This window comes from Misgurnus anguillicaudatus, chromosome 16 (assembly GCF_027580225.2).
Source record: "Misgurnus anguillicaudatus chromosome 16, ASM2758022v2, whole genome shotgun sequence".
In the NCBI taxonomy this organism is placed as follows: Eukaryota; Metazoa; Chordata; class Actinopteri; order Cypriniformes; family Cobitidae; genus Misgurnus; species Misgurnus anguillicaudatus.
In genome coordinates, this window is record NC_073352.2 from 19,746,402 (window position 1) to 19,772,836 (window position 26,435).

General features: G+C 35.8%; 2 protein-coding genes across 7 annotated transcripts; one reads left to right on the forward strand and one right to left on the reverse strand.

Moving 5' to 3' along the window:
• The first annotated feature begins 4 nt into the window (after positions 1–4).
• Positions 5–17,687, forward strand: ssh3 (slingshot protein phosphatase 3). Of its 6 annotated transcripts, XM_055177516.2 has the most exons (17): positions 1,787–1,968; positions 2,587–2,712; positions 3,579–3,616; positions 3,726–3,909; positions 4,773–4,888; positions 5,369–5,437; positions 5,813–5,878; positions 6,154–6,430; positions 6,997–7,125; positions 9,001–9,047; positions 9,129–9,275; positions 10,362–10,562; positions 10,729–10,900; positions 12,310–12,405; positions 12,615–12,704; positions 12,836–13,035; positions 16,820–17,687. In XM_055177516.2, the coding sequence occupies exons 2-16, from the start codon at positions 2,665–2,667 to the stop codon at positions 13,004–13,006; spliced, it is 1,851 nt and encodes a 616-aa protein (XP_055033491.1). In that variant the 5' UTR covers positions 1,787–1,968; positions 2,587–2,664; the 3' UTR covers positions 13,007–13,035; positions 16,820–17,687. The 6 variants fall into 6 exon arrangements, with proteins under 6 accessions (XP_055033496.1, XP_055033493.1, XP_055033495.1 ...); XM_055177521.2 differs by lacking the exons at positions 1,787–1,968; positions 16,820–17,687 and adding an exon at positions 5–25 and having other exon boundaries at positions 12,836–14,616; XM_055177518.2 differs by lacking the exons at positions 1,787–1,968; positions 16,820–17,687 and adding an exon at positions 296–420 and having other exon boundaries at positions 12,836–14,616.
• On the reverse strand, positions 16,452–17,937 carry mrpl18 (mitochondrial ribosomal protein L18). The gene is made up of 4 exons (XM_055177525.2): positions 17,704–17,937; positions 17,201–17,369; positions 16,867–17,101; positions 16,452–16,590 (listed from the first exon to the last, which is right to left on the reverse strand). The coding sequence occupies exons 1-4, from the start codon at positions 17,798–17,800 to the stop codon at positions 16,519–16,521; spliced, it is 573 nt and encodes a 190-aa protein (XP_055033500.1). The 5' UTR covers positions 17,801–17,937; the 3' UTR covers positions 16,452–16,518.
• Between the last annotated feature and the right edge of the window lie 8,498 nt (positions 17,938–26,435).

The window sequence follows — 26,435 nt, forward strand, 5'->3', positions numbered from 1 at the left end:
CTTGACAGATAAATCATATTAAAAGGTAAGTTAGTCTTGTATTAGAGAGAGTTACATTTACAACTTGTTATAAACGAGTGATAACTAGGTCTACACTGTCTGATTAAATTTAAGGACCCATATTTAATAAACTCGTGATGTCAAACAGAATCGCACCGAACAACTGCAAAGTAAAATCAATGCAACACAACGAAAGCACAACAAACACGCACATATCTGTGTTTTTTAAGCGGAATCATGCCAGCGCTCCAACAGAGGGAGACTTTTGAGTGGGCGGGCTTGGGGTCGAATGTGGGCGGACCCCGCTAATAGGAGGAACTGCAATGTATCGGATACAGGGGTGCGTGCGTCTGCGTTTTTGCTTCCGAAATCGCAGCAACAAAGTTGCTTTTGCTAACAAGAATGCTACGTGTTTCATTGGTATGTTTAAAAATCGATTAGTTTTTATGCAGCGTGCAGTACGGCGCAACACACGTGCTTGCTTATTTCTTACCACGCAGTGTTGCTTTGACTGGACGTGTTTATTAAATAAGGCAATCATCCGGTGTTAAGAAAGTCGCCATCTTGATAATTACATTCGTCACTGTAACTAAAAATAGAACAGTGACGAAAATTAAATGGCTTTAAACAGCATAATGCAGTCACTGTTGTACATTGTTGTATGAACTGGACAATTGTAGAGTCCCACCTCTTATATGGTTGTCAGTAAATAATAAATACCAAGCAAATGAGATATGGCAACCACTTGAAGAATAAACAGGTAATTTTATTAATATATTATTAAAGAAATATCTACATGGAAAATTATAGAAAAGCAATAAGTACAGTATTTGCTACAGTTTATGATTTTTGTATAGTTAATACTACAGAATAGTATACATGACCGAAAACCTACAGTTTACCATCTAAGTGTACTACAGTATTTCATTGTTTGTTTGTTTAAGATAACCTCATCTGTGTCATATGAATGACAGCATTAAAAACCTTATGACGTTTATGAATCACAGTTTAAAGTTAGTTTTGTAATGAATCTTCTGTTACATATTTATTTGTCATTTGTATTGTATGTGCAACAAACTACAGAAACACACCTTCCCATTGCTGATCTGATCCACTTATCAAATTGCTGGCTGATTGAAAGCCTTTGGTGTTGTCTTGATTAACTAACACTAACTATTGAGTTCATCAAAATGTCTTGAAATTACACTGTGACAGCAGGTAATCCTTTGAACACCAAAGCCATTGAGTAATGATGGTTTTCATATCCATGATTGCTGAGCACAATATAGCAGTGGTTCTTTGTCTAAAACTGTCATGTTGTTGTTATAGTTGGCAAAACTATTCGATTAATCAAATTCTTGATTATGTTATATGGTATTTATTATATGGTAAATGTGTACATGTGGCTCAATAAGAACAAATCCCAGTGCATGGAACAAATGACTCTCTTTGTTTTTCTTGATATTTAGGTAATTTAGATATAAAGGTAATACGTTTAAAGTTATTAATTGCAATTTATTGCAAGAAGATTATGATAATTTAGTTGTATTATATTGAATTACTATGTAATATTTATATATGAAGCATTGCCCACCTGATTATAAATAGGCAAACTGTTTTTGAGTTAAGATATATGTAAATTTGCATATCTTTTATTTCTCTTAAAACATTGGAGGATATTTGTATTATGTGTTCTAAAACATGCTACTAATCAATGAATATTTAATAACGTCCCTGTCTCTTTAATACATCACTCCCGATCCGCCTCTTCCATTTAAGGGCACATTTACTTTTCTCGGCCGAGAATAAGTCTTCCTGGTTTCAAGTATAGTAACTGCCTTCCCCTTTAAATCTATTTGGATCAGCGTAAAAGTTGTGGACGGAGTACTCGTATAACTTTGATATCTGGATGAAAATCACACAAGGAAGAGATTCTTATATTTTCGCATTTTTTCCCTCACGGATCAGGTAAGCCAGCTGTCCATTTTTAGTACGCCCTTCTTAGCTTTTCTTGAGGAACTGGCAATGCAAAGCATCGAGTCGTGTTTTGGGTTGAAACACGGCTGCGCTTTCGGAGCTGCATAATCATTATGTTTAATAAAAAGCCTAAAGACGTTACATAAACATTAGGTGTGTGGTGTAACGTTACTCTCTTTAAAGATTTTTCGTAATACAGAGAGGTCTGTAGGAACAGATGTTTGTTATATCGACAGCGGTGTCTCGTGAAACAGCAAATGCTTGCGCTCTGATATGAAGACTGTACCATGATGACGTGCAAGCGACGTTACTACTGTACAATTACAATTTCATCCACATTTAAAACGTGGAGCAGGAATGATGACGTTTTAGGGAGTCTGATATCGGAGAAGCGCATTAATACGATTTGGCCAAGAAATTCACGGCATGTCTCCATTTTTGTGCATCATTTAAGTCCAGATTAGAGGCATGCGGATTTATTAAATGGGAGTGTAGCTATTCAAGCGAACCTGTTGTTGTTTTGTTATATGTTAATGCTACTGTAACAGACACTAAACCTGCGTCGGACGTTGTAATAACATTGTATCACTGTGTCGTTGATTTTCTCAGTAGTAGCCTACTTGTGGAGACACTACTGAGCTGCTGTGACTCGTCTGCCGGTGTATATGCAGGATAAGCGGTTGTGGGATGGCTTTGCTGACCTTGCACAGAGCACCGTCGATTTGCACAACACCGGTGAGTTTCGCGTGAGTTAAATGCAACAGAAAATACATTACAGATATGTGTTAGTTTCATTTCCCCACACGCTAATTCACCCTATTCACACTCATTTTGTATGTCCTGTTATTCTACACCTCTCGTCTTGTTTTTTATGTCGTCAAATGTATATATACTAAGTGGGGATATCTTTTTGATAGCATACTAAAAGTTTCTTCACAGCTGTGAACCTATTTTAGGTTTTCTTAGTTTTAATGCTTGTTCGGGTATGCGTTTGTTATATAACACAAGATACCTTTTCACCCATAAACCCAGCACGCTTTGTAGTGTCTTCTTCTAGAAGCAGAGCTTTAACCTTAATCCTCATTGGCCCTCCTCTCCACCCTCTCTCTTCTTTTTCTACCTGTCTTTGTCTGGACACGTCAGTCACATAACAGGTAATGTTACTGTCTCCCGTTTCATTCCATATATAAGCACAGATAACAGGCTACTTGGTGTCCTTCTCCAAGTCTTCGTCTCTGTTACCCTTTATCATCTTGAGTATGAGCTTCCTCTTTGTCCTATCACACTGTCACAACATTGTTTAGTCAGAAGCCTTGTCATTCTGTGTCTTGGTTTCTGTTTTTTCAGTTTCCCACTATCACTAGTTCAGAGCGATAGGGTGAATTAAATATGTGAGCTGGGTTGATAGGAGATCCACACGATTCAAACGGCATCTGTTGACGTCCGTTTTATATTAAGTAAAGCCTGCACAGTGTATCAGATAATCAGTTCGCTATAAATCATTCACCCGTTTCAGCATCACTGTTCTCCAGGCAGCTCCTAATATTACACTATCACTTTAGTTTGTATATAATCTGTTTTTATCTACTTGGATCTTTTAGGATGAATTAATCCCAAGACGAGGAATACTACAAAAAAGGTGATTGACTGTAATGCATCTTTAATTAAGCCCGCGTGCGTATTGTTGCCTATATAGTGTTTCCGGCATGAATGCTTACTGATTAATCTTTCATTTCCACACACACCAGAGAAAGTTTCGCACTGGTTGGGGGGGCAGTGCTTCTGCTGGAAGAGACAGAGGGAGAGGGAAAAGGAGTACATGAAGAAACCATACCTCTTCTACTAGGTCCTATACACAGACCCTCTGACACTCAGTGCAGACATTTGCAAGCAATGCTTTCGTTACTGCGACCAGAGGACACAGTCAAACTGGTTAGGATCCTCCACCTTTTTATATATATATATATATCACTACACTGCGCTTCCAAACTGAGGGTCCTACACTGTCAGAAATAATAGTACAAGCTGTCACTAGTGCAGTTGCCTTTCGAAAATTACACCTTTATTGTGAATATTAATACCTCAAAGGTACATATTTGTACCAAATGTATACATATCTGTACCTAAATGGTACATACTAGGAACTTTTTTGTCCCAGTGACAGCTTTAGGACTGATTTCCATGTATGGAAAAAAATGGAAATTAATAAAATATTTAAAAGGCATAGGAATATCCATAGTGATTTTCATATGATATTGTTATGCATGCGATCTATAAAGTTTTTTTTTTTTTTAAACCAACAACTTAAAACGTTGTGGAAAATACTCATAAAAAGATGTTAGATCCGTGTATGCTTTTCTTACACTGTCCACAATGAATACCTTTTATATTTGTACAAACCATCTAGTGTTTATTGTCTAAATTATGGAACTGTTAAAACTTACCATACCTACTTTCTTTCATGCATGTGTCTGCATACTTAAAGGGATAGTTCATCCAAAAATAATAAATGATGGTAAGTTAGCACACAGTTGAAGGTACCCATTGACTTCCACAGTATTTGTTTTTCCTACTTTGAAAGTCAATAAGTACTATTAGCTGTGTTCTTACCATCATTAATGAAAATATCTTCTTAATTTTCATAATTTTTGGGTGAACCATCCTATTAATGACAGTGTTTCTTACATTGTCATGATCAGAGTTAATATCATAAGCTGTGCTTAAATTGTTATGATACATTTTTTTAATTTGATCATTTATCTAATGTGTTAAACATATTTCTCTCCCTCCCTCAGGCTGTACGTTTAGAGTCAGTGAGCCCAGTTAGACTCAGATATTTGCTCATAGTTGGCACACTTGACAATAAACAAGAAAGTCTATTACTTGGCATGGATTTCCCTGGATTAAACAGGTAATGCTTCTTCATAAAGTAATACTGTCTAGTAATTAACTTTGAGAGACAGGATATTCATGCTAAGCTTATTAGGAAAGCGTTCCTAGAGCTCATTGCGTTAACAGCAGATGAACTGTTCCCAGAAAGTTATTTCACATACTATTGCATACAATTAGCTTAATCCTAATGCTGATTTTTATTATGAATATATATATATAAATGAATAAGCTTAAATGTCTTACTTTGCCATTTGCCCAGTAATATAGCCTAAATATTTTTATCTCACATGTTATGTATTATGTATATTTTAATATTTCTAATTATTAAACCATACCGGTCAAAATGACTCGCAGTACCCAGATTTTATTCGGTTGGGTATAACATGTATAGGAATGTTGTAGGCGACCAATCAAAATCAGACATTCCATATTGTGTCTATTAAGTTTTTATAAGCAATAAATATTTTCTCACTCTTTTTCTCTATTTTCTCTTGCTCAGTGATGAATGCACTATTGGCCTTGTCTTGCCAATATGGAGTGACACACAGGTTTTCCTGGATGGAGATGGGTAAGAGCATTTTGGCCAAAAATAATTAAAGGAATTAATCTTTAAAGTCTAATTTTCACAAAAGTGTTTATGTTGTTAAGAAGCTTGTGAAGTGATGGCTGTAATTCTTTGGAAAATAAGGAACAGGTATTTGAGTCATTAGCCACGAAGACAGTTAACATTGAGTAACAGTTAACATTAAGTGCTATTGTTTTAGGGTGGATATTGGGCATTTGAGTTTTTTGTTTGGCACAATTATATTCTTAGCTACTTTTGGTCAATTAAAATGAAATTGTAAGTAAAATGAACATGACATGTTCAAAAAACATCTTTTGTTTTAGCTTTTTAAATGGTCAAAGTTCTGCTTTTCTTACAGTTGAGTTTGTTGTCTTGTAGAGGTTTCAGTGTGACATCTGCAGAAGTGACACGAATTTTCAAGCCTGTGTCCATTCAGACGATGTGGTAAGCTTTAAAGGAGGAAATGCAGAAGACACAATCTTACCCTTATTTCCTCAACCTTAAACAAAAATGCTTAGTTGTCATACACATACATTAACTCATTTTCATCATTTTGTTGAATACAAAACGTTTACTACCCTTAACTATTTTACTGTGGTCTTAGGTTAGTAATCCAATGCTTTATTTGAGACATTTATGAAAAGCGTCTGAATCAGCTTTGTGGTTGTTTGTGGTTTGCCTGTTCACAATTTACTGTACCATGTCGCACTTTGCACAAGGTCCGTGCTGCAGGCGCTGCATGGCTGCTGTGAGCGTGCCGTGCGTGGAGCTGTCATCCCTGGCTGTGGGCTGGAGTGGGCACAACATTACAAGCAGCATATAGAGTCGGACCAGATCTGCATTAATGAATGGGGGGCAATGACTGGCCTGGAGTCAGTCAGAAAGAGCAAGGGAGGAAGTTACTCTTCTAATCGGGAGTCAGTGGAGAAGGAGATCAAAGCTCAGCTGAGAGAAATTATGAGGACTGAGGACTTGGAAAATATTACCTCAAAACAGGTAAAGCAAAAGTAAACAGACACAATTAAAACTGACCCCATTTTATGACCCCAAATATATGCATCTGTGCATGGTACAGTATACTGTTTTTTTTACAGTCCACTTAGCTGTTTTTCCATTGAATATTGTTGATTATTTAGAACATACGTGACGTTACAGCAGTAAAAGGATGTCATAGCCAAGATGACTTCCTGATGATAAGGAAAAGTTGTGTAGTGTACAGTCTTGTGTTTTATTCTAAAAGAGCATTATCCTCGGGCTTATCATGTTTTTATGCTATGGCATAAAAGTTATAATAGTTATTCAGAAGCATCGAGACGCGCCCTTTCATTCTCACCTGCTGTAGATAAACTTACTTTGACCTGTCTAGGCTTGTTGTTGTATTCAGAATATATTCGTGAAATGAATGTATAGTACAATTAAGACAGCAACTCCCATTCATTCAACAATAAGGAGCGTGCCTAAATGTAAAACAATTGTATATAAAAGATATTCATGAGATTTAGAAGGATACATTGAAAACATTAAGACAAGTTATGACTACAGACATCTTGATCTGTTTGTAGGTGCGATCAGCTCTGGAGGCTAGTACAGGCTTGGACATGAAAGACTACAAAGAGTATATCGACAATGAAATGATGGTCACTATGGCGCAGATGGACAAACCTTCCAAAATTTTGGATTACCTTTACTTGGTGAGTGGTGACGTTTGTGTTCTGTTGCATCTACAGTATTATAAAGTGCCGCAGGGATGACATATGTTTGTAGGCTAGGACACAGGTTTCCTCGCAAAAGCCCATTCATTTTTCCCATAGACTTTTGGATTAAGCTTTGTGTTTCACAAAGGTGCATGATCAATCCAGCTAAGACCAGCATAAGCTGGTAGCTGGTTTTAGCTGGTTTAAGGTGGCAGTAGCTGGTTTAAGCTGGCCCTCACAGCCTGGCAAAGCTGGTCAAGATGGTGGCTCAGCTGGTCTTCCAGCCTGACCATCTAAGTCCAGCTAGACCAGGTTAAAAAGTGACCACAACACAGCTAGACCAGCTTGCTACACCAGCAATACCAGCTAAAACCAAGCTGGGAGACCAGCTAAAACCAGCTCACCAGCTTATGTTGGTCTTAGCTGGATTTTTCAGTAGGGTTACACCTTTTGTCCAACAGGTTAGTCTTTACAAATGAACCAAACTTTTATGGATTTTGAAGTCAGGTTTGGCTTTTTATATTTCTAGTAAATGCATTTACACTTCAAAATTCATAAAATTTGTAATTTGTGGGGAATGGCTTGTTGAACAGGACGTCTAAGGGGCGGTTTCCTGGACAGGGACTAGACTTGTCCTAGACTAAAATAAATGTAAGAGCTGTCCAAACTAAAAAACAACTTGCACTGACATATCTTAAAATACATCAGTACGCTTTGTTTTGCCTGAAAATGCACACCAGTAATGTTTTTAGTAAGGCATGTTTGTTAAAACTAGTAATATTTCCTAATTAAACTAATGCAGGGTTCCCACACCTTAGTTAACTTCAAATTCAAGGACCTTTCAAGGACTTTCCAGATCCAATACCCTCAAATTTAAGGATTAAATGTGGGGACACATTTCAAGTTTACATTGTGTTACCTTTAAAGATACATTGTTAAAGTTCCCTTTCGCTGGGTCACTGCGGTGACACTTTGGGGACGCCTCCAAGTGCGTCTGAATGTGTTTTATCAAATTCAACCAATTGTGAGGCTTAATGACAAAGACAGGGTGACGCAGGAGCCAGGAAGTATATCGCTATCTGAAATACTGCCAAAGACGGCATTACAGGAGCGCAGGAAGTATGGCAAGAGAGACGCAGCACCTCGTTTCCTTCTCAGGGAAGAACAGTTACATACGTAACCAGAGACGTTTTCATGTGTCAAACACAACTATGCAAAAAAGCATTTTGGTATGAATCAACATTCGCATACAGAAAATATAAGCATTTAAAGCGAACAGTTTAGCACGTGTGCTTAAAAAGTCTAGAATTTTTCAGATATTATCCTACACTACACAGGGAATAATATGGATTTTTTTTCCAGAAAACTTCTTGCATAAAATAGATTCAAGCACTTTCAATGACCTGTATGTATGTATGTATGTATATTTTCAAAAACTTCCCAGTGCCTTGAAATTGTTTCTCCAGATTCACAAACTTTCAAGGACCCGTGTGAACCCTGTAAGGCCTAGTCCTGGCTTAAGCTGGTTCCTGTCCAGGAAGCCACCCCTAAGTTTCTTAAGCCCGGGATACATTGCACGATTATTGGCTGTCCCAGACGAAAGATTGCCATCATAAAACAATCGTCGCAATTTCTGTGATCGTGGCCCTATGTTGTACAATGAGAGAGGTTCAAGTCCTGCAGTGTATTCCGGGCTTTAAACTTTTGTTAAACACAGAACTTGTTTTTTGTGATAATCCAGGAGTCTGTGGGAAGGGTGTGTTGGCTTTTTAGCGAGGGAACCAGTGTCCAGCTAACTTCCATGACTGGCCTATAAAATACATCATCCCTGCGGCACTCTGTTGTAACTGGTTTGTCTTTCTTCCTTTAAAGGGTTCAGAATGGAATGCTGCCAACTTTGAAGAGCTACGGAAGAACAAGTATTCAGATTAATGTGTTATATCATATTGCATGTAGCATTTTTTACATTCTAAAATGCATTGTCATTTTATTGTTTATAGTGTGGGCTACATCCTGAATGTTACCATGGAGATTGACAACTTTTTCCCAGAATCCTTCACCTATATGAACATTAGAGTTTATGATGTAGAGTCAACCGACCTGCTCCCACACTGGAAGAACACATACATGTTCATCAATGAAGCAAGGTACACACACAAACATACACATACAGTACGTATATGTAGTTTACAGAGACTAAACTGAACAAACTGTATATTCTATCCCTTAACCTTATCACTAAACGTAACCCTCACAGAAAACTTTTTTTTATAATAATTTATTATATAGTGTTTTTTTTAAAGGGACACTCCACTTTTTTTTGAAAATATGCAAATTTTCCAGCTCTCCTAGAATTAAACATTAGATTTTTTTACAGGTGTAGTGATATTACGCACTGCCCGAAAATAGTCCCCTGCTATTGAAAGTTACTTAGGGGACTTTTTTCAGCTGCTGCGTAATATCATTGCGCCTCCTGCAGCCATGTTACAGCACCAAAGTTCTTGATTATTACGCCAGAATGAGAGCTATACGCACAACCGGCGCAACGTCATAGAATGTCTCTGAACAGGTTCACGCCCACTTTTGGGGGAAAACAGACTAGACCTTCCATTGACTTCCATTCAAAATAGCGGAACAAAGCAACGCTCGTACACAGCCGGCGGGCGTGGGTGACTCGTGAAGTCGCTCAGATTAGACATGTTGAGTAATTATCTGTCCACCCTGCCTGCCATAGCGCGCGAAGGATACATTAACACATTTAATTTGGTCAATATAAAAACCTGTCCCTTTTATTCTCACAGTGTGGAAATTAACAGTCAAGTTCCCGGATGTGCCGGTAGTCCGTATATGTCTAGAAAATCGCAACTTTTGATTTTCTGTCGGTCTTAGTACACAATCTAACAGAAGAGTCAAGTTTTAAATAGGAAAAATTTCCAAACTCTTTGGTTATTTTTTAGCGTGATGCTATGGTCTAATCAGATTCAATGGATTATGCTAAGCTATGCTAAAAATGGTACAGCCAGACCTGGAGATCAGCTGAATGGATTCCAAAAAGGTAAATTACAAATGTTAAACTCTAGGGGAGCTGGAAAATGAGCATATTTTTTTTAAAAAGTGGAATGTCCCTTTAAGGGATAGTTCACCCCAGAGTGAAATTTTTGCCACTAATACTCAAACTTATATCTCCATCTCATGCTGATGTTTTTTGTCATTGTTTCATACTAATGATACAGGAAAAATGGACAGGCCGTGCTGGTGCATTGTAAGATGGGCGTCTCTCGCTCTGCCTCCACAGTTATTGCTTTCCTAATGAAACAGCAGGGCTGGAGTTTAGAGCAGGCACTTAACCACGTCAGGGAACGACGGCCTATAGTGCACCCAAACGAAAGTTTCTTCAAACAGCTGCAAACGTACAGTGGCATCCTAAATGCCAGGTGAGTTTTGTACTGAAATCAGACACAACTTAAACCATGTATATCTCAGAAATGCTATATATAGCACAACACATTCTCTGTACATGTGGATACACATTCAGTAAAAAGTATGATAGTGTTACATTCCAAACAAGAGTATGAGCCAGAGTCTTTATATGTTTTTTAGCAAGCAGCGCCACAGCGCACTCTGGAGGAGGAAATCTAAATCAGAACCCCGTCAGCCATCTGTCCACATTGCTCCAGCCACAGAAAGTCAACATGAACAAAAAGAGGAAGAGGAGGAAGGACTGGAAAGTCCAGAAGAAGAAGAAAGCACCAGCGAGGACGAGGAACGCGATGTAAGGAGATAAGTCATGCAAGGGTAAAATCTAGATAATCTGGGACATTTTATATCTACGAATAATTTTCACCAAAATATCACAATATTTATCACATAACCTAACTAGAATATGGAAACATTGGGTCTCGTTCACTGAGCATGCATACGCACAAATGTGTTCGTAAAATGTGCGAACGGACGTTACAAACCATGATCAAAATTTATTTTAAATGTATGCAAAAATGTAAGAACAACTTATACCCCACATGCACAATAATCATGAACAAGGAAAAAATATATAAAATATATAACACAGATATGCAGTAAAGGCCAAAAGTTCAGACACACTTACTCATTCATTATTTATACATTATTCCATATAACATAATAATAATAAACTCATCCAAACTATGGCATAACACAAATGCAACTTTGGAAATTATGTTGCTGACTAAAAGCATCCAAAATAAACCAAAACTCTTTTTGAAGTGCAGTCACCCTTTGCCTAGAAATTGTTGAACCGTATGCGGGTCATTTTTTTAAGAAGCTTCTTAAATTTTCAATTTAGGATGAATTTTAAAGAGTATAGAAAGAGTTCATATTTAATTTGGGCTCTTATTGACTGCTTTTTCTTCAATATTGAGTGCAAGTCATCTATTTTAAAAACAATATTTTAAAATAAAATTTAAGTTTTCTAATAACAAAAATGTATCTTTTTGGCACAGGTATATTTTTGTCTACAAAAGTAATTTTAAGCATTTAACCGTACACCTTCAGCTTAAATGATTTTTAAGATCATAGTTAACATTTTAGTCAAGTGTGTCCAAACTTTTGGCCTGTACTGTATATTATAGGGTTCTTTTTTTAGGATTTCCTTCTTTATGATTATTGCGCACATGTTGTCTAAGTTGTTCTTACGTTTTTGCATACATTTAAAATAAATTTTAGTAAGTTTTTGTTGAATCATGATTTGTAAGTTAAAACGTCCGTGCGTACGCATGCTTAGCGAATGAGACCCAGTGTCCTATGATTGAGCAAAATGCATGCACTTTAGAAATTAGGAGTCCCACAATGTCCCAGATTATACTAATAGATCCTTAGAGCCCATTCATATAAGATATGGTTTTGCATGAATAAATATGTATTTATGTAAATGTGCTAGTTAGACATTACCATTATAATTCTTTGGTATTTTTCAGCCTCATGCTGGAGGGGCAGAATTTTCGAAAAACCATTTCAAACTATTTTATTATCTCATTTCATTTTGTTACTGTACATTGCACTCAATGTGTTTTTGCCAAACATGAGAACTTGATCTGTTTATAGCCCAACACATTACTGGCGTCTGATGATTTTTCTCTAAACTGTTATAATGTCTTACTTCATATAGCATCTGCCAGACATTCAATATTGATTTCTTCTTTTTAGGTCTTTGATGAGCGCATGGAGGACAGTTTTTCTGAGTTATCTGAGGCAGATACAGCCACATCCAACCCAATTATAAATATACAAGAAAGTGATAAGGTTAGATCAGTCAACTTCATCTTATTCCTTTATTTTTAATTGCATCTTACTTAAAGAATGAACAATTTTGCTACTACTTAGCAGTTGAAATGTGGTTGAAAATATGTTCCAATTTAGACCATTACAGAGCAAATGTGTAAATATCAAGATGGAGGATACCAAAATGATTGATAAAATAATTACTTATGACATTTCACTTTCTATCCAAGGTGTCATCAAGCCCGAGCAGAAGTGGAAGGATGGATCTGTTTTCTCTTATGCAGTCTATTCAGCTCGATGATGAGGGGCTCGATAAAGAGGTGAGAAAGAAAGAAAGCTAGTTTGGTTTATTTGTAAGGCTGTGGAGCTGAATTTGATTGTTAGCTTTCTTTTGAAATAAGCACTGAACTAGCTATACTAGCATATAACTGAAGAGTTTCAATTAATTTAGATGGCTATTGCTCAGAGGAATTCCCCAGCACAACGAAGGAGGAGCCATGGTCGGAGGGCTCTGGCCCATCAAAGAGCTCACGTAGATGTTTCACCTGACCCAAGCAGCAGACAGTCACAGATCAAAAGCCAGGATGAAGTGAATAAACCTGCTTTTAAAGACTCCTTATAAAAACAGAGCAGATGGAAATTAGTTAAAAGGTGAGAAAACGAAACACAAACAGGGATACTACAATATTGGACACTTTTGCACACCAACCTAATTCCGCTGTATTCCAAGTTCTTAATGGGAATAAAACAGAACAAGATTAGGAAAATTCAGCTTCTCTGATATGATATGGTGGTTGATGTAATAAAGCCTAATATTGAGGCTTGACTATGGACGGTCATAACGCACAAAGCACATCATTACGTTTCAATGCAACAAATATCTCACTTATTTTGCCCACTTAACATTTCCATCTCGCCCAAAACCCATCAACTCATTTCAGATTGTTTTAAATATAACCATAAATTTGAGTTTCGATCAATCGGCTCATGTTAAGTAAGTGTTGATACAAGAACTGTTTTTTAGAGATTCAAAATGTGCCTTTTGTATTCTCCATATTCTTTGCACCTTCACACTGAGCCACATTCAGTTTATTCCAGATTTTAAGGATATTAAAGGAAGTAGAGCAAGTTTCCTTGGCTGTCTTACAAGAGATTCCTCTCTTAAAGCATTATTGTTATGTATTTTTAATAAATGAATAATTAGCGTGACTTCTCCATTACTGGTGAGCTCCCTCATTTTAGGAGTCCTATGCAATAATTTACTTCTCTTTATAGCTGTTTCTTCTCCGTGAATGTGAAGCTTTTAGCTTTGTGTTGTCTGTTAGGGTTATATATTATTTAAAATGTGTAATATGCAGGAGATGCAACCTGAGAAGAGTATTTTCTTATCTATGTGCCACATTGTTGTGATTTACTGTATAAGTGGTCTATGCTGTCCCATAATCATTCTGCATGCCACACTTACTTATGTTGGTTCAGTGCCTTTAGTTTAGAGACCAAAATAACCACATTGTTGGTTTTAATGTATTTGGAGTAACGAACACAAGTTTAATATAAAACATGTCCTTTGCTTTTAAAGTGATGGTTTGTTTCCTTAAGCACCCACGTGTGATGTCTCATTTTAGTACAAGACTGTATGCATGCTTTATGTACTGTACTGTATGTAAACCTGTCTTTTTGAAGCATGTGTCCTGAGTGTGTGTGTGTTTAAAGTATATACAAGTAATATCTGCTGTAAAACATTTTTTTGTTCAAATGTGTGTACTGTTTTTGCACAAAGTGCCAATCTTGTGAAACCAAAGTTGTGTTGTTGAATGTTAGTATCAAGCAACCCTGATTCGGAGTTGTTTTCCACACAAGAACAAATGTGTTAATGCGTATTATTGGTAAATGATCAATGGAGCCCATGATCAGTGCTGATTTTTCAGCTGTACCTGATGTATAATGTGCCATGCCTTATCAACTTTAGTAACCATGATGGTTTTTTCCAGTGTTTCCAGTTTTATTTTGGTATCAGGTGGAGTTAAAAAGCAAGTCAAGGTTGCTGTTGCTTTTTCTATTTTAGACTGATCTGAAAATATATCTTTCTAACTTGATAAATTGTCGTCTGTGGTATAAAAATGAGTTTATAATGGAGCAAAGCAACACAATGCGAATCATACAGTGTATTGGTTAATCACGATTTATGATGGCATTAAACATTAAAGATAAACATATTTAAATAAACTGCAATTTTCTGGTGACAAGAATTGTATGTGCCAAACACACCCATTCTGCTTCATTCCAGTATTCTCAGAGAAAATAACTGGGTAAGTTTATAAAAGCAGATATTGGACACTTCTAAACACCTTGTCTGATATCCACTTACTCCCAGCAAACATCATCAAATATGTGAATACATGAAACAAATTTAAGTAATAACCCAGACAGCAGTTGGATCCGCAACGTTTTTACAATTTTCTTATTAGTCGTTTTAAAGTATCTGTTCACTTACATAGCCATTGCAATATCTAAAACTTTGGTCTCTAGTTTTACGTGCAGACTCTCTGCTCTGGTTACTTTTATTTATACTAGTCAACATTTGAAGTGGATCAAAATCTTTCATAAAAGTTGTCTTAATACCAATACACAATATTCATCCTTGTCTTAAAACAACTTTGATTAACTTGTTTGATCCACTTCAAATGTTGACTAGTGTATGTGGCCTGATAGCTATATTTGTAATGCGTAAGCATCCTTTATTTTCAGGAATACTTTTAGGGGCGTTTTCCCGTACAGGGCTTATCCTAGACCCAGACTAAAATGCATGTTTGAGCTGCCTTCATTTAAAAACACCTTGTACGGACATACATTAAAATATATCAGTGCCATTGTTTTGACTCGGTATTGTTTTTTTAAGTTTTGTTTTAAAAAACAACTTAAATTTCCTATAGAACTAAGGCCTATACCTGGATTAATTTAAATGGATAGTTTACCCCAAAAAAAAAAAAGATTTCCATTATTTTCTCACTCTAATGTTGTTACAAATTTCTACAAATATATTTTTTTCTGATGAACATGAAGATATTTTGAGGAATGTTTGCAACCAAACTGTTCATGAGCCCCATTCACTTCCATAGTATTATTTTCTCCTCCTATGGAAGTGAATGGGACTCGTAATTGGTTTGGTTACAAACATTTCTCAAAACATCGTCCCCTGTGTTCATCCGAAAAAAAATCACTTATACAGGTTTGTGGCAACATAAGAGTTTAATTTTAGGGTGAACTGTCCCTTTCGGAGATCTAAGGTATAGACATCTGAAGTATTTTAAGAATCCCATGAAAGCATTTTTAAAGTAAAGTGACTTTAGTGTACTGATTTTTTTCTCAGAAATTACTTTTGTACTCAACCAATTAATTACCAATTAATCATTAAAGGTCACGTTTTTCCTGATCCCATTTTTCAAACTTTAGTTAGTGTGTAATGTTGCTGTTAGAGCATAAATAATACCTGCAAAATGATAAAGCTCAAAGTTCACTGCCAAGCCATATATTTTCTTTAACAGAAGTCCTCTTTCAAAGCCTACAGCGAATGGCCAATTTGGACTACAGCCCTGTACTTCCCGGTTGAATGACATCAATATAAATGTTTTTGACTAAACTCTGCCCACACGAATATGACAGTCACCAGTTTGGCTGAAACGGTTCTGCTAAGCTAAGCTGTTGTCGAATCACAACACACTAAACAAACTACACAATCAGAACATATTACGTATTTCTGAAGGAGAAACTTCATAGAACAAGGAAGACATCAGCCCGTTTTTAGGACACTGAAAACAGCTGTACAGAGAAATAAATTGTGTGAAAAATAATGTTTTTTACACAAGAAACATAAGCACATATTATATTGCGCACCATAAACACAATCATAGCTTCAAAAACTCAGGCAAAACGGGACCTTTTATGCAAATGTTCACATGTCTACAATAATCAAATTGTTAAATTGAGTGAAAGTTATATATTTATATCTAATTTAATAGTAATATCTAGCTTTACCATTCTGTTATTGACTCAATGAACACACAATGTGAATGTGAGAATGTTTATATTTACAGATAAAGGTTATATATAAGGACAGAAAATAAAAAGAGCAATTTAAACAAATTTTTGCCTTGGTTCACCAAGTACAACACCACCCTCTTTCATGGCTGTCCAGAACGTCTGAATCTGCAATACAGGGAAAACAAAATTACCCTAAACATTAACACCATCTGTGATTTAATTACAAGATTAGGAGCACCAAAGTTTAAATCTTTCAATCATTGACATGGCCTTACTCAGTCAATATTAGAGATATCAATATATTTTTACAGAATATTCTCTACATTATTTAGGATGATTTTGTGATGTAGAAAACAATAAATAATAAAAAAAGACTTTTACTGTTTTTTTCCAGATTGGGTCACATTTATAAAAAAGCTCAAATTTGATTCAACAACTCACCGCCTCCGATCGAAACATCCACGGTACCTCTCGATAAACAATCCGTGTGATGCCAGCTTCAAGACACCGTTGAGCCAGCACCTCACCTACAGCCTGACAAGCTGCTACTGACCGCGTGGAGCCCAGCTCCCGCTTCAATGCCCACTCCTTAGTGGAGCAAGAGAGTACAGGAACTGTTGAGTCAATAGAGAACACCTCAGCTGTGATGTGTTGCTGTGAGCGCCTGAACACCAACCTGAGGAACAAGATGATCAGTTAAGCACTAATAACATTCTTGCCACCTCAAAAAAAAAAGGATTCTGTTTGTACCTGATGTTTAAAAATGTAGACAAACCTGTGATAATATTTTCTAGAGGGCCACACTGTGCCCCAGCCTCGATCCTTCACTGCAAGGGCCATCTGTTCCAAGTTTCTTGGGTTTCGGTTAATAAATGTTTTATTGATGGCTTCATTATCACTAACCACAGGTTCTGGTTGTAGTGCTCTCTGGCTGTACTTTTGAGCTGATGGGAAGAAAAGACAATCATAACGAACATGATGTAATAATTCAATATTTGGGAGATTTCAGTTCTATTTATTTTTCAGTAGACTGAATACGTAGTTTTACGTGCAGAGTGCAGACTCTGTTCTTGTTACTTTGATCTATGCGCCCGTTGTTTTCTGTAGGCAGTACATGCACAACCATCTATTTAAATGTATTTATTTAAACAGCAAACTGTGCATAGCCACATTCATTAATCTTACAACTGTCATAAACGTTTGTCAATTCTTTAAATCAGGTGCACATACATAATATTAATTAAATAAATATGTGAAGGTTATATTGTCTGTACTCACACGAATGGCAGTGAATCCACGCTGCTGCTGTTGTAGATCTTTGACATTGACCTAACAGACTGCGAACACTACGGCAAAAATCGCTAAGCAAAGCCATGTGATAATTGTTAAACGCCTCGGAATCCGGTTATAAATCCTAATATGTGTTAAAATCACAATTACTTTATACTAAATGTTAGAACACTCAGTGCGCAGCCATTTTGGTACAGTGCTGCTACAGAAAAAGTCCGGAGGGAAACGTTACGTCTTCACTTTGGTTCCGTCACGTAGAATTTACAGAATGAGAATAAATATAAAAATGGCGATAAATTATGAATAATAATGTTTACTTGATATAATAAACAACTTTATCACAGTAACACTCCCAATAAAAACATAAAAATAATTAAATTGCCATCATAGTCAGGTATTAAACAAAGCTGTCCACACGAGGGCACCACATCCTCCTTAAACGATTAACGATAAAACACGATTCTGGCTTGAGGTTATACAGCTACGGCCACATCTCGCGAGATGTTGGGTTTATGTTGGGTAGGATTAAAAAAGAAACAGCGCTAGACAGGCTACAACTACGGCCTAAATCCCGTGAAATGATGAGCTTGGGGTTAGGTTTGAGGGTAGAATTATGATGGAAACAGCGCTCATCCGGCGAGATTTCATGAGATTTTGGCTGTAGCTGTTTCCCTTCTAGCCACAACCGAAAACAGCTTCACCCAACGGCACATAAATTCATAGGCATATAAATTAATCATGACACTACTATGGCTTTCTACACATGTATCAGGGTAGTCTTTTTAAATCCACTCCAGTAACCATGCTAGATAAATATTGGTTCCTAAATGACAAATTAGCATCAGATCCCAGATAGCACAGGTACGTCTGCAAGATGTCTGGTAAAGATCTGGAGATCTGGAATACATCTGGTGTGTAAAAACGTCTTATAAAGGTCTTAGAAAGAGCTGCTTTACATACATTCTAAATCAAAAACGTCTTGCAGATGTCTTCAATATGTCTATATGACATCTTTTAGGAAACGTTTTAAAGACGTATTGCAGATGAGCAAACAATCTAAATAATACGTCTTGCAGATGTAAACGCAGACATCAAATAGACGTCTTCGAGATGTTTGTGTGCTATCAGGGATACCATCACTATCATGATATGACAGCACTGACTATGGTTTTAAACATGGTATTCTCTAAGAAGAGCAACCCTGCTGAAAAAGGGTATTAGACTAAACCCAGCCAAGCACCTTAAGAAGATTAGCTGTTTATTTTAAGGTTTATTTCAGGCTTTATTTGGATATTTAGCCTTTCTTTAGTCTTGAAAGTTGAAATCAAGGTTTCGCACATGCACACTTTTATTAGTTCAATAAAATGTTTAATTTATTTACATAATTTGTGATGAGTAGGCAGCAGGCCTACCCCTGCCGGTGAAGTTCATTAAAAATACATAGTTCAAATGAAACCGTATTTTCTCTTCACAGCTTATTACATCCCACTTCTATATTTTTAGGAAATGGTGGACTCACCTCTGGATGTTAATGGATTTTCTGCATGGCTTGCCATTTTAATTTGGCCAATTTGTTTGTGCTGCACTTTTAGCATGCTGTGAACGGGCTGCACCCCTCGATAAAATAAATTGTTCTCCAGCCAAATGAACAAGCATGCTTCTGTTACTTAAACCCCTACTATCACAAGAACTACAGTCTAGTTTTGACGATTAGTTAACCGAATGCTCCTTTAGATTAAGTCGTTTAAATAAACGTTTTGGAGAGGTGCTGTTTGTGCAGATTTGTTTGTTGGCCTCTCAACATTTCCTTGAGTAAAGCACAGGAGTAAAGACTGTTTATGAAGTATTCCTTTGTCTAAAATAAACTTCACTTCAAAACAAATCTTTTTAAAGGTGCAGTGTGTAATTTTTAGAAAGATCTCTTGACCGAAATGCAAAATAATATACAAAACTATATTATCAGTGGTGTATAAAGACCTTACATAATGAACTGTATTGTTTTTATTACCTTAAAATGTTTTCTTACACCGAGGGTCCCCTTACATGTAAGTCGCCATTTTGTGCCGCCATGTTTCTACAGAAGCCCTTAATGGACAATTTTTTTGCTAAGTTGTCTCCGACGATTACATGTTTGTCCGGTAGCTACCGTAGCTTCTCTATGTGTTTCAAAAGCAAGATGTGAGGAGTGGACTGAGCCGTTGGTTGCAATTCGCAACCTCACCACTAGATGCCGCTAAAATTTACACACTGCACCTTTAATAGTACACACCCAAAAAAGTTAAATAAAATGTAACTCTGACAATAGAGCCTTAAATGGAGATAAAATAATACAATGGATCATTTTAGCATAATAGGGTTGATAACCTAGCTGTGTTGTCTGCATCAATTTCCAGAAAGCAACTCATTCGCACAAGCACAAATCTTGTCAGCTACTTGCTCCACTGCTTCATACTGACAGAGCTCAAACTTAAAATCAATACACTAAAATGTCAAGGTTGTGCAAAACTAAAAAAAAACTTTTATTCTAGTACTTTGAAGCTAAAGAGAAAGCAGGGATACCATTTCTTAAAACAGATTATACCATTTCTTCTTTACAATCTTTACATGTACTTATTACATAACAAATTATTAAAATATAGATTTAAGTCATACAACTCTAGGCCTATAGCATAACATACATATTTATTATTTGCAATAGGTTTTGCTTTATTTATTTCATGTCTGTATATCTATGTGTACAGGCATGAAGATGCTCAGCATAATATGTTCACAGTGAGGGAATGAGCAATAATAAAGCGGGATGTGAATGAATGAAACTGGCTGTGAAACAGAAGTAACACTTGTGTCGGAATGTGTTGCTATGCAACACGGGTTATCCAGACATGGTTTGGCTGTGTAGACGATGGTGTGGGTGAGGGGAAAAAGTGACACAGCTTCCCACATCACCACATACATCTTAGCTCTATTTAAAATGTCAGAGTACACACCTACACACACAAAGCATGCAAGTGTCACTTACAAATATGACTTACATCCACCTTATTGAAAACACACATATTCAAATATGTATTATTACATCTAGCCTATTTACACAGCAGTCGTAAATACAATATGTTAAAGGTAGTAGGGCACATAATGTGATTCTGTAAGTGTTTAATAATCAATAACAGTCCTTAAAGACTCAATTTACCTGTGAACATTCTAGCAACGTCTCTGTGATCAATAAATGAAGAATTAGAAAAGAACTGCAGTTTTTCTCATGTCCTCTAAGTGGCGGTATGGTTCACTGAATATGTTTCAGTAGCATGCTACCTGTTTGAAGACAGTACAATTTCATTGTTTTCCGTTTTGACTTTAAAAGAGCTGTGAAATTGATATGGTCAGATGAAAACACATTTTTGATTTTAAAGCACAGTGCAAAGCAATAAAACACCTCACACACACCTGAATGCTTGCAGGCAATGATCGGTGTAGCCTACGAACAAAATCCTCCGCACAATTGATGCTTGTATGAAATCCTAAATTTATTAAAATTTGAAACATTTCCTTTTTTTTAAAGTACAAATAGATGACACAATGTTTATCTCAAATATTGTGTAATATAAACGGTTAACTAACTAGCCTAATAACTCTTAAAGTGATAGTTCACCCAAAAATGATAATTTACTCATCCTTATGTTGTCCTAAACCTGTATGAATTTCTTTTTTCTAATGAACACAAAAGAAGATATTTTGAGAAATGATGGTAAACACACAGCATATAGTGTCCATTGACTTCCATAGTAGGAAAAATAATATTTTGGAAGAATTGTGATAAATGATCAAGAAAATATTTTGATAAATGATGGAAAGCACACAGTTGACGGTACCCATTAGAAAAAAGAAATGTATACAGGTTAAAAACAATTTTTGGGCAAACTGTCCCTTTAATATAGGCTAGTCGTTTGATAAATGGTAGAGGCAAACTTGTGCTGTCAAAACATTAATCAAACATTTATTAGTTGATTGCAATAACTTATAAAGACATACATTGTGTATAAAAAACATACATTGTGTATATACAATTTTGTATATTTTAAATGACTAGTTTCCGCATTTTATTCTTTTGATCTGGAAGTGTTGATGCTTTGTGCTTTGTAGCCCTAGGCTACACATGACCTCCATTATTTATCATTCACTGTCAAAGGCTCATGAGAAAAGAAGAAAAAAAGAGAGAGAGAGGGAGAGGACAAAGAAATGGTTCACATCTCTCCTCATTTTTGTGTGTCTTTGATCCACCTACAGAAAAAAAGCTTTTAAACAGTGTAATCTGGATTCTTGTCTATGGATACATGTAACATACTAACGCAGCCCAAAATCACTTGATTCTTCTGCATCTTTCACTAAATCTCAGAACATCAAAGATATATCAAATATTGGACTATTACAACATTCAGACTATCGATTAAATAACCTAATTATTGTACTTTTTCATTCTGCAACCTGCATGTGGTAAAACCGAGTGTAGAACATGATGGTTTAAAAATGAGAGGGAGTGCTAATGAGGTAAGTGGCCACTTGTGTAGATCCCTATAGAGTTGACCCAGTTAAGAGTTTGATCATCCAGGTGTGAGCTATGCTGCCAAGCCAGCTGGGAGGAGAGGAATACTTCATCACTGTCATGCCTGTGCACAGAGAATACATTTACTACCCAATAACCACTATTAACACTGTTATATTATATTAAAGTCGCACTGCTCTATACACATGATTGTGAAGTGGGTCTGTGAAATATTATAATATACATGTTAGAAAAATAAACTCATAATGTATTGAGTGAAGATGACCTAAATCTATTCAAATATTATTACTTTAATGATATTTGAATAAGAACAATCACCAGGAATGTAGTTTTTACTGTTTATAACAATGCAAATACTGAGCGTAGCACAAAAATGATAAAAAAGTCAGATTGGAATAAAATTGAACAACCACTTTACATATAATGTATAAAACATACTCCTATGTCAGAAAAAAATGGCCCCTAGCTGTCTCGAGCAGCAATATACCTCGGAATGGTGTACTTTTTAAAAGTATACAAACCAAGTGACAACTTTTCACCATTTTATTTTCTGACAGTGTAAATAAGTTTAACTAAACTGTCCTTTGCATCCACTGCCGAAAATACTCAGTGTCTATACTAATAAAACCTTTAGAGCTCAATGTTTCCTGCAAACCAAGAAAAGTCAATTTAGCACCGAAGCCACACAATTCACCACTTTTAAAGCAATCGAACCAAAATGTATAAAAGATGCATATAAAAATAAAGCAGGAAAGTAAGCCTGACAGACATGATGATGTACAGTAGTTGATATAGCTTACTTTACTTCTCTTTCATATTCACTTACATGCAAACATATCTCTAGTTAAGGTTGTGTGACAAAACTGTCACTGAATTAGCCAGTGGCTGTAAAGCACAGCTGATGCCCTGCCAGAATGAAAAATGTCTTTGGCAGGAAGAGAAAAATAAAGTCTTTCATTTTAGAACTCAATTATCCAGAATACCCAATCGATCTCTCCTGAGCCAGACCATACAGACAAGAGTGTCAATCCATTCAGAAGTGGCATATAGGCAAACAAAAGATATACTTAGTGTGTCTGAAATCCTTTTTCGGGTTATTAAACATGAATTGATTAATGTGTGAGGGAAGCACTTACATTTAAATAGGATTTCAGATATAAAAGAATTGCATCACAAACAAAGTACTCTTTATTTAAATGCATCTGTATTAAGGGCGTCTTGCTCAAGAAAAGCTAAGGAAATAAAAAATAGAGCAAAACATAATCTTAAAATGAATGAGAAAGTATTTGACAGTACATATATAAAGCTAAATTAACATTATGAGATGTGAGCTATAGAGTTTCAAAGGGCACACTACACATTGGGACACTGTTTACTCATTTTTCAGATACATGACTTTTCACAGTGTAAAAACTTGTTCATATTTGCTTGTTACTACATTCAGGCCGGTGTCCTATGACTTATGCATTGCATTTGTAACCAGAGATGTAACCAGATGCATCTACATGAATGGGTCAAACTAAAAGTGATGGATGGACTAATTACAGAGTTAACCCACCCATGGAAACTAACTAGAAATGACTGAAAATAACAATTTTTACATGAAATTCAGGGTGCATCTTCAGGACACCTCCAGTATTTATAAATAACCTTGTTTCATCTTAATAAAATGTAATAGGTCCACTGTGGATGCTTAGTTTATTTATCAAAGTTGTTCCATCAGCATTTAAATGAGCAAAGACGCAGATTAATCGACCAGCTCTGTAAAGATGACAGATTATTTTATCACAGAGATTAATTTTGGCTTTGCATACTTGACAAACTGCCCAGACCCGATTCAATTTCAAAGATTAGGTTGTTAATGTTGATCCAATGAGAGGTCTTTCAGATTAGAGAGAACTATAAAGCCGACTAATTAAGAATAAAGCTTCCATCATCAAATCTCATTAATTGCAAACTAAATGTATGTAAAATGAATACTCGTAGTAGTTTGTGAAAACTAGTTTCTATTTGTACTACATCCAAAATACAACAAAATGAGTAGGCATATCCATGTTAGTAAAACAGATGGTAAGTCTCATAAATCATATGGCACTAAACCACTGTGCAATATATACCAAAATGAAAAAAAATTCCCTGTGTCTAATATTTAATTAAATTCATATCAAGAGATTCATGAATTGATTCATTAAGTTAGTACAACTGTTATAAAAAAACAATAAAAAACACCCCTAATCCCAATGGTAATACGAAGCCCCTAAGGGGACATGGAGAAAAATTAAATAAAGTTTAGTCTCGCGTGTGCACCCAAAACTAAACTTTAAAAAAAATCTGCACATGAAGGTTTTGCGTGAGCACGCAGAAGTTTCACATGAGCATGCAAAAGTTTCACGTGAGCAAGCGAAAGTTTCACGTGAGCACATGAAACTAAACTTTAGATTTTTTTTCCTCCAATGTCACTTTAGGGGCTCAGTACAATGTCACATGCAAAAGTAAATTGTAAGAAAAGGTACAAATGTGGTCGTATGAATTAATACGAATTGGCCACCTTGTAAAATAAATAGAAATTGAAATAAGACTGTAATAATTGTGAGAATTATTTAAAAATGCAGCATATTTGTCAAATCAACATATATTTAATTTTACATTTAACAAATTAAGTTAAACAATTTCAACTTGTTTTTATAAGTTATGTCAACTTATCAAAGGTCAAAACTTAAAATAATACTAAAAAAGGCAGTGCGTCGCGCCTTGCGTTTGCAAGCGTTTAAAGCGCTTTTGGTGTGACTGAGCCCTAACATTTTAACATTTTTGTCAAAACATGTTTATTATTATGTTATCATGTTATTATTTTGTTTTATGGTGCTGCTTAGCTGTATTTTTTTAAGTTATGAAGGTTTAAATCAAAACAAACCAACTGCAGTTGAATTGATATTAATTGAAATGCACAACCAAAAAACTAAATTTCTGAAAAATTGAAAAAAGTAAGTTATCTAGTTTTACAACAAAACATTTCATATATTTTTATGTTATGTAACTAAACAAAATAAGTTAAACAATTTCAACTTGTTTTTATAAGTTATGTCAACTTATTACAGTGGCCGGTTGCATAAACATAGCCAAGACGTTAAGACTGCGTCTTAAGAATGATTCTGACTAACTAGCAATTAGTTAGGGCTAATCAGTCTTATTATTTGGATTTAAATTAGACCAATCTATCTTTCTATGTAACATACTTCAAACAGTTATGATCAGTCTTGAAAAAAAAAATTCATGACTAACTTTAAAGACTAGTCTTAAAGTTTTATGCAACTGGCCACAGGTCAAAACTTAAAATAGTAAGTTAAATTGACTTTCAAAACCAAGTTGATTTAACTTCATGCTTCATTTTTTTACAGTGTGACTAATTTGCACTTCCTCAACAATCTCCATTGATCACTGTTTGATGGGATTTGTCAGATTACTGTGTTAACCTAGGTTGTTGTCTGTTTCACAAATCAAAAGGCTAGTTCACAATGCTCCAACAAATGTCTTTGTGCCATTGTTTGCCTTTTATTAAAGAAAACGACTGAAGCACAAGATATGAAAACTAATCGAAATGGGTTGGCTTTGGAAGAACTGTAGATTTGGCAATATGAGGGTTGCGCTGAAAAATCATCTCCCTGCTTAAACTGGTTACCGTGCCGCCTTTGAAGAGGAATCATTCATCTCAGGCCGGAAAAAGTGAAGCGAGCCAAGAACCGCAGGCGGCAAACTCGCCTCTCTGAACTCTAATAATACCTAGGCCACTGTTTTTGCAAAAAAATATTTTAATAATACAAGATTGGTAATTTAGGGTAATCAAGATATAACAGCTGAGTTAAGTGGTGGCATTGTAAACTGATGAGTAAAGCAATAGAGAAGATCCTCAGAAATGACAAAAATTGCATTGTGGATTCAGATTGCAAATTATGTAGATGTATAGAGTCAGCCTAAAGTTTTCTTTTACCCCAAGCTACATCAGACAGTTTTGCGTTGTACATAAAATATAATTCAACTGTTGCTATGAATAATTAAAAGAGATCACAGTAGCATTTAACATAATAAAGACTTACAATGGTTTTTTCGTACCTGGCATAGCTGCTATTTTTTCACAACCCATTGAACTCATGTAACGGTA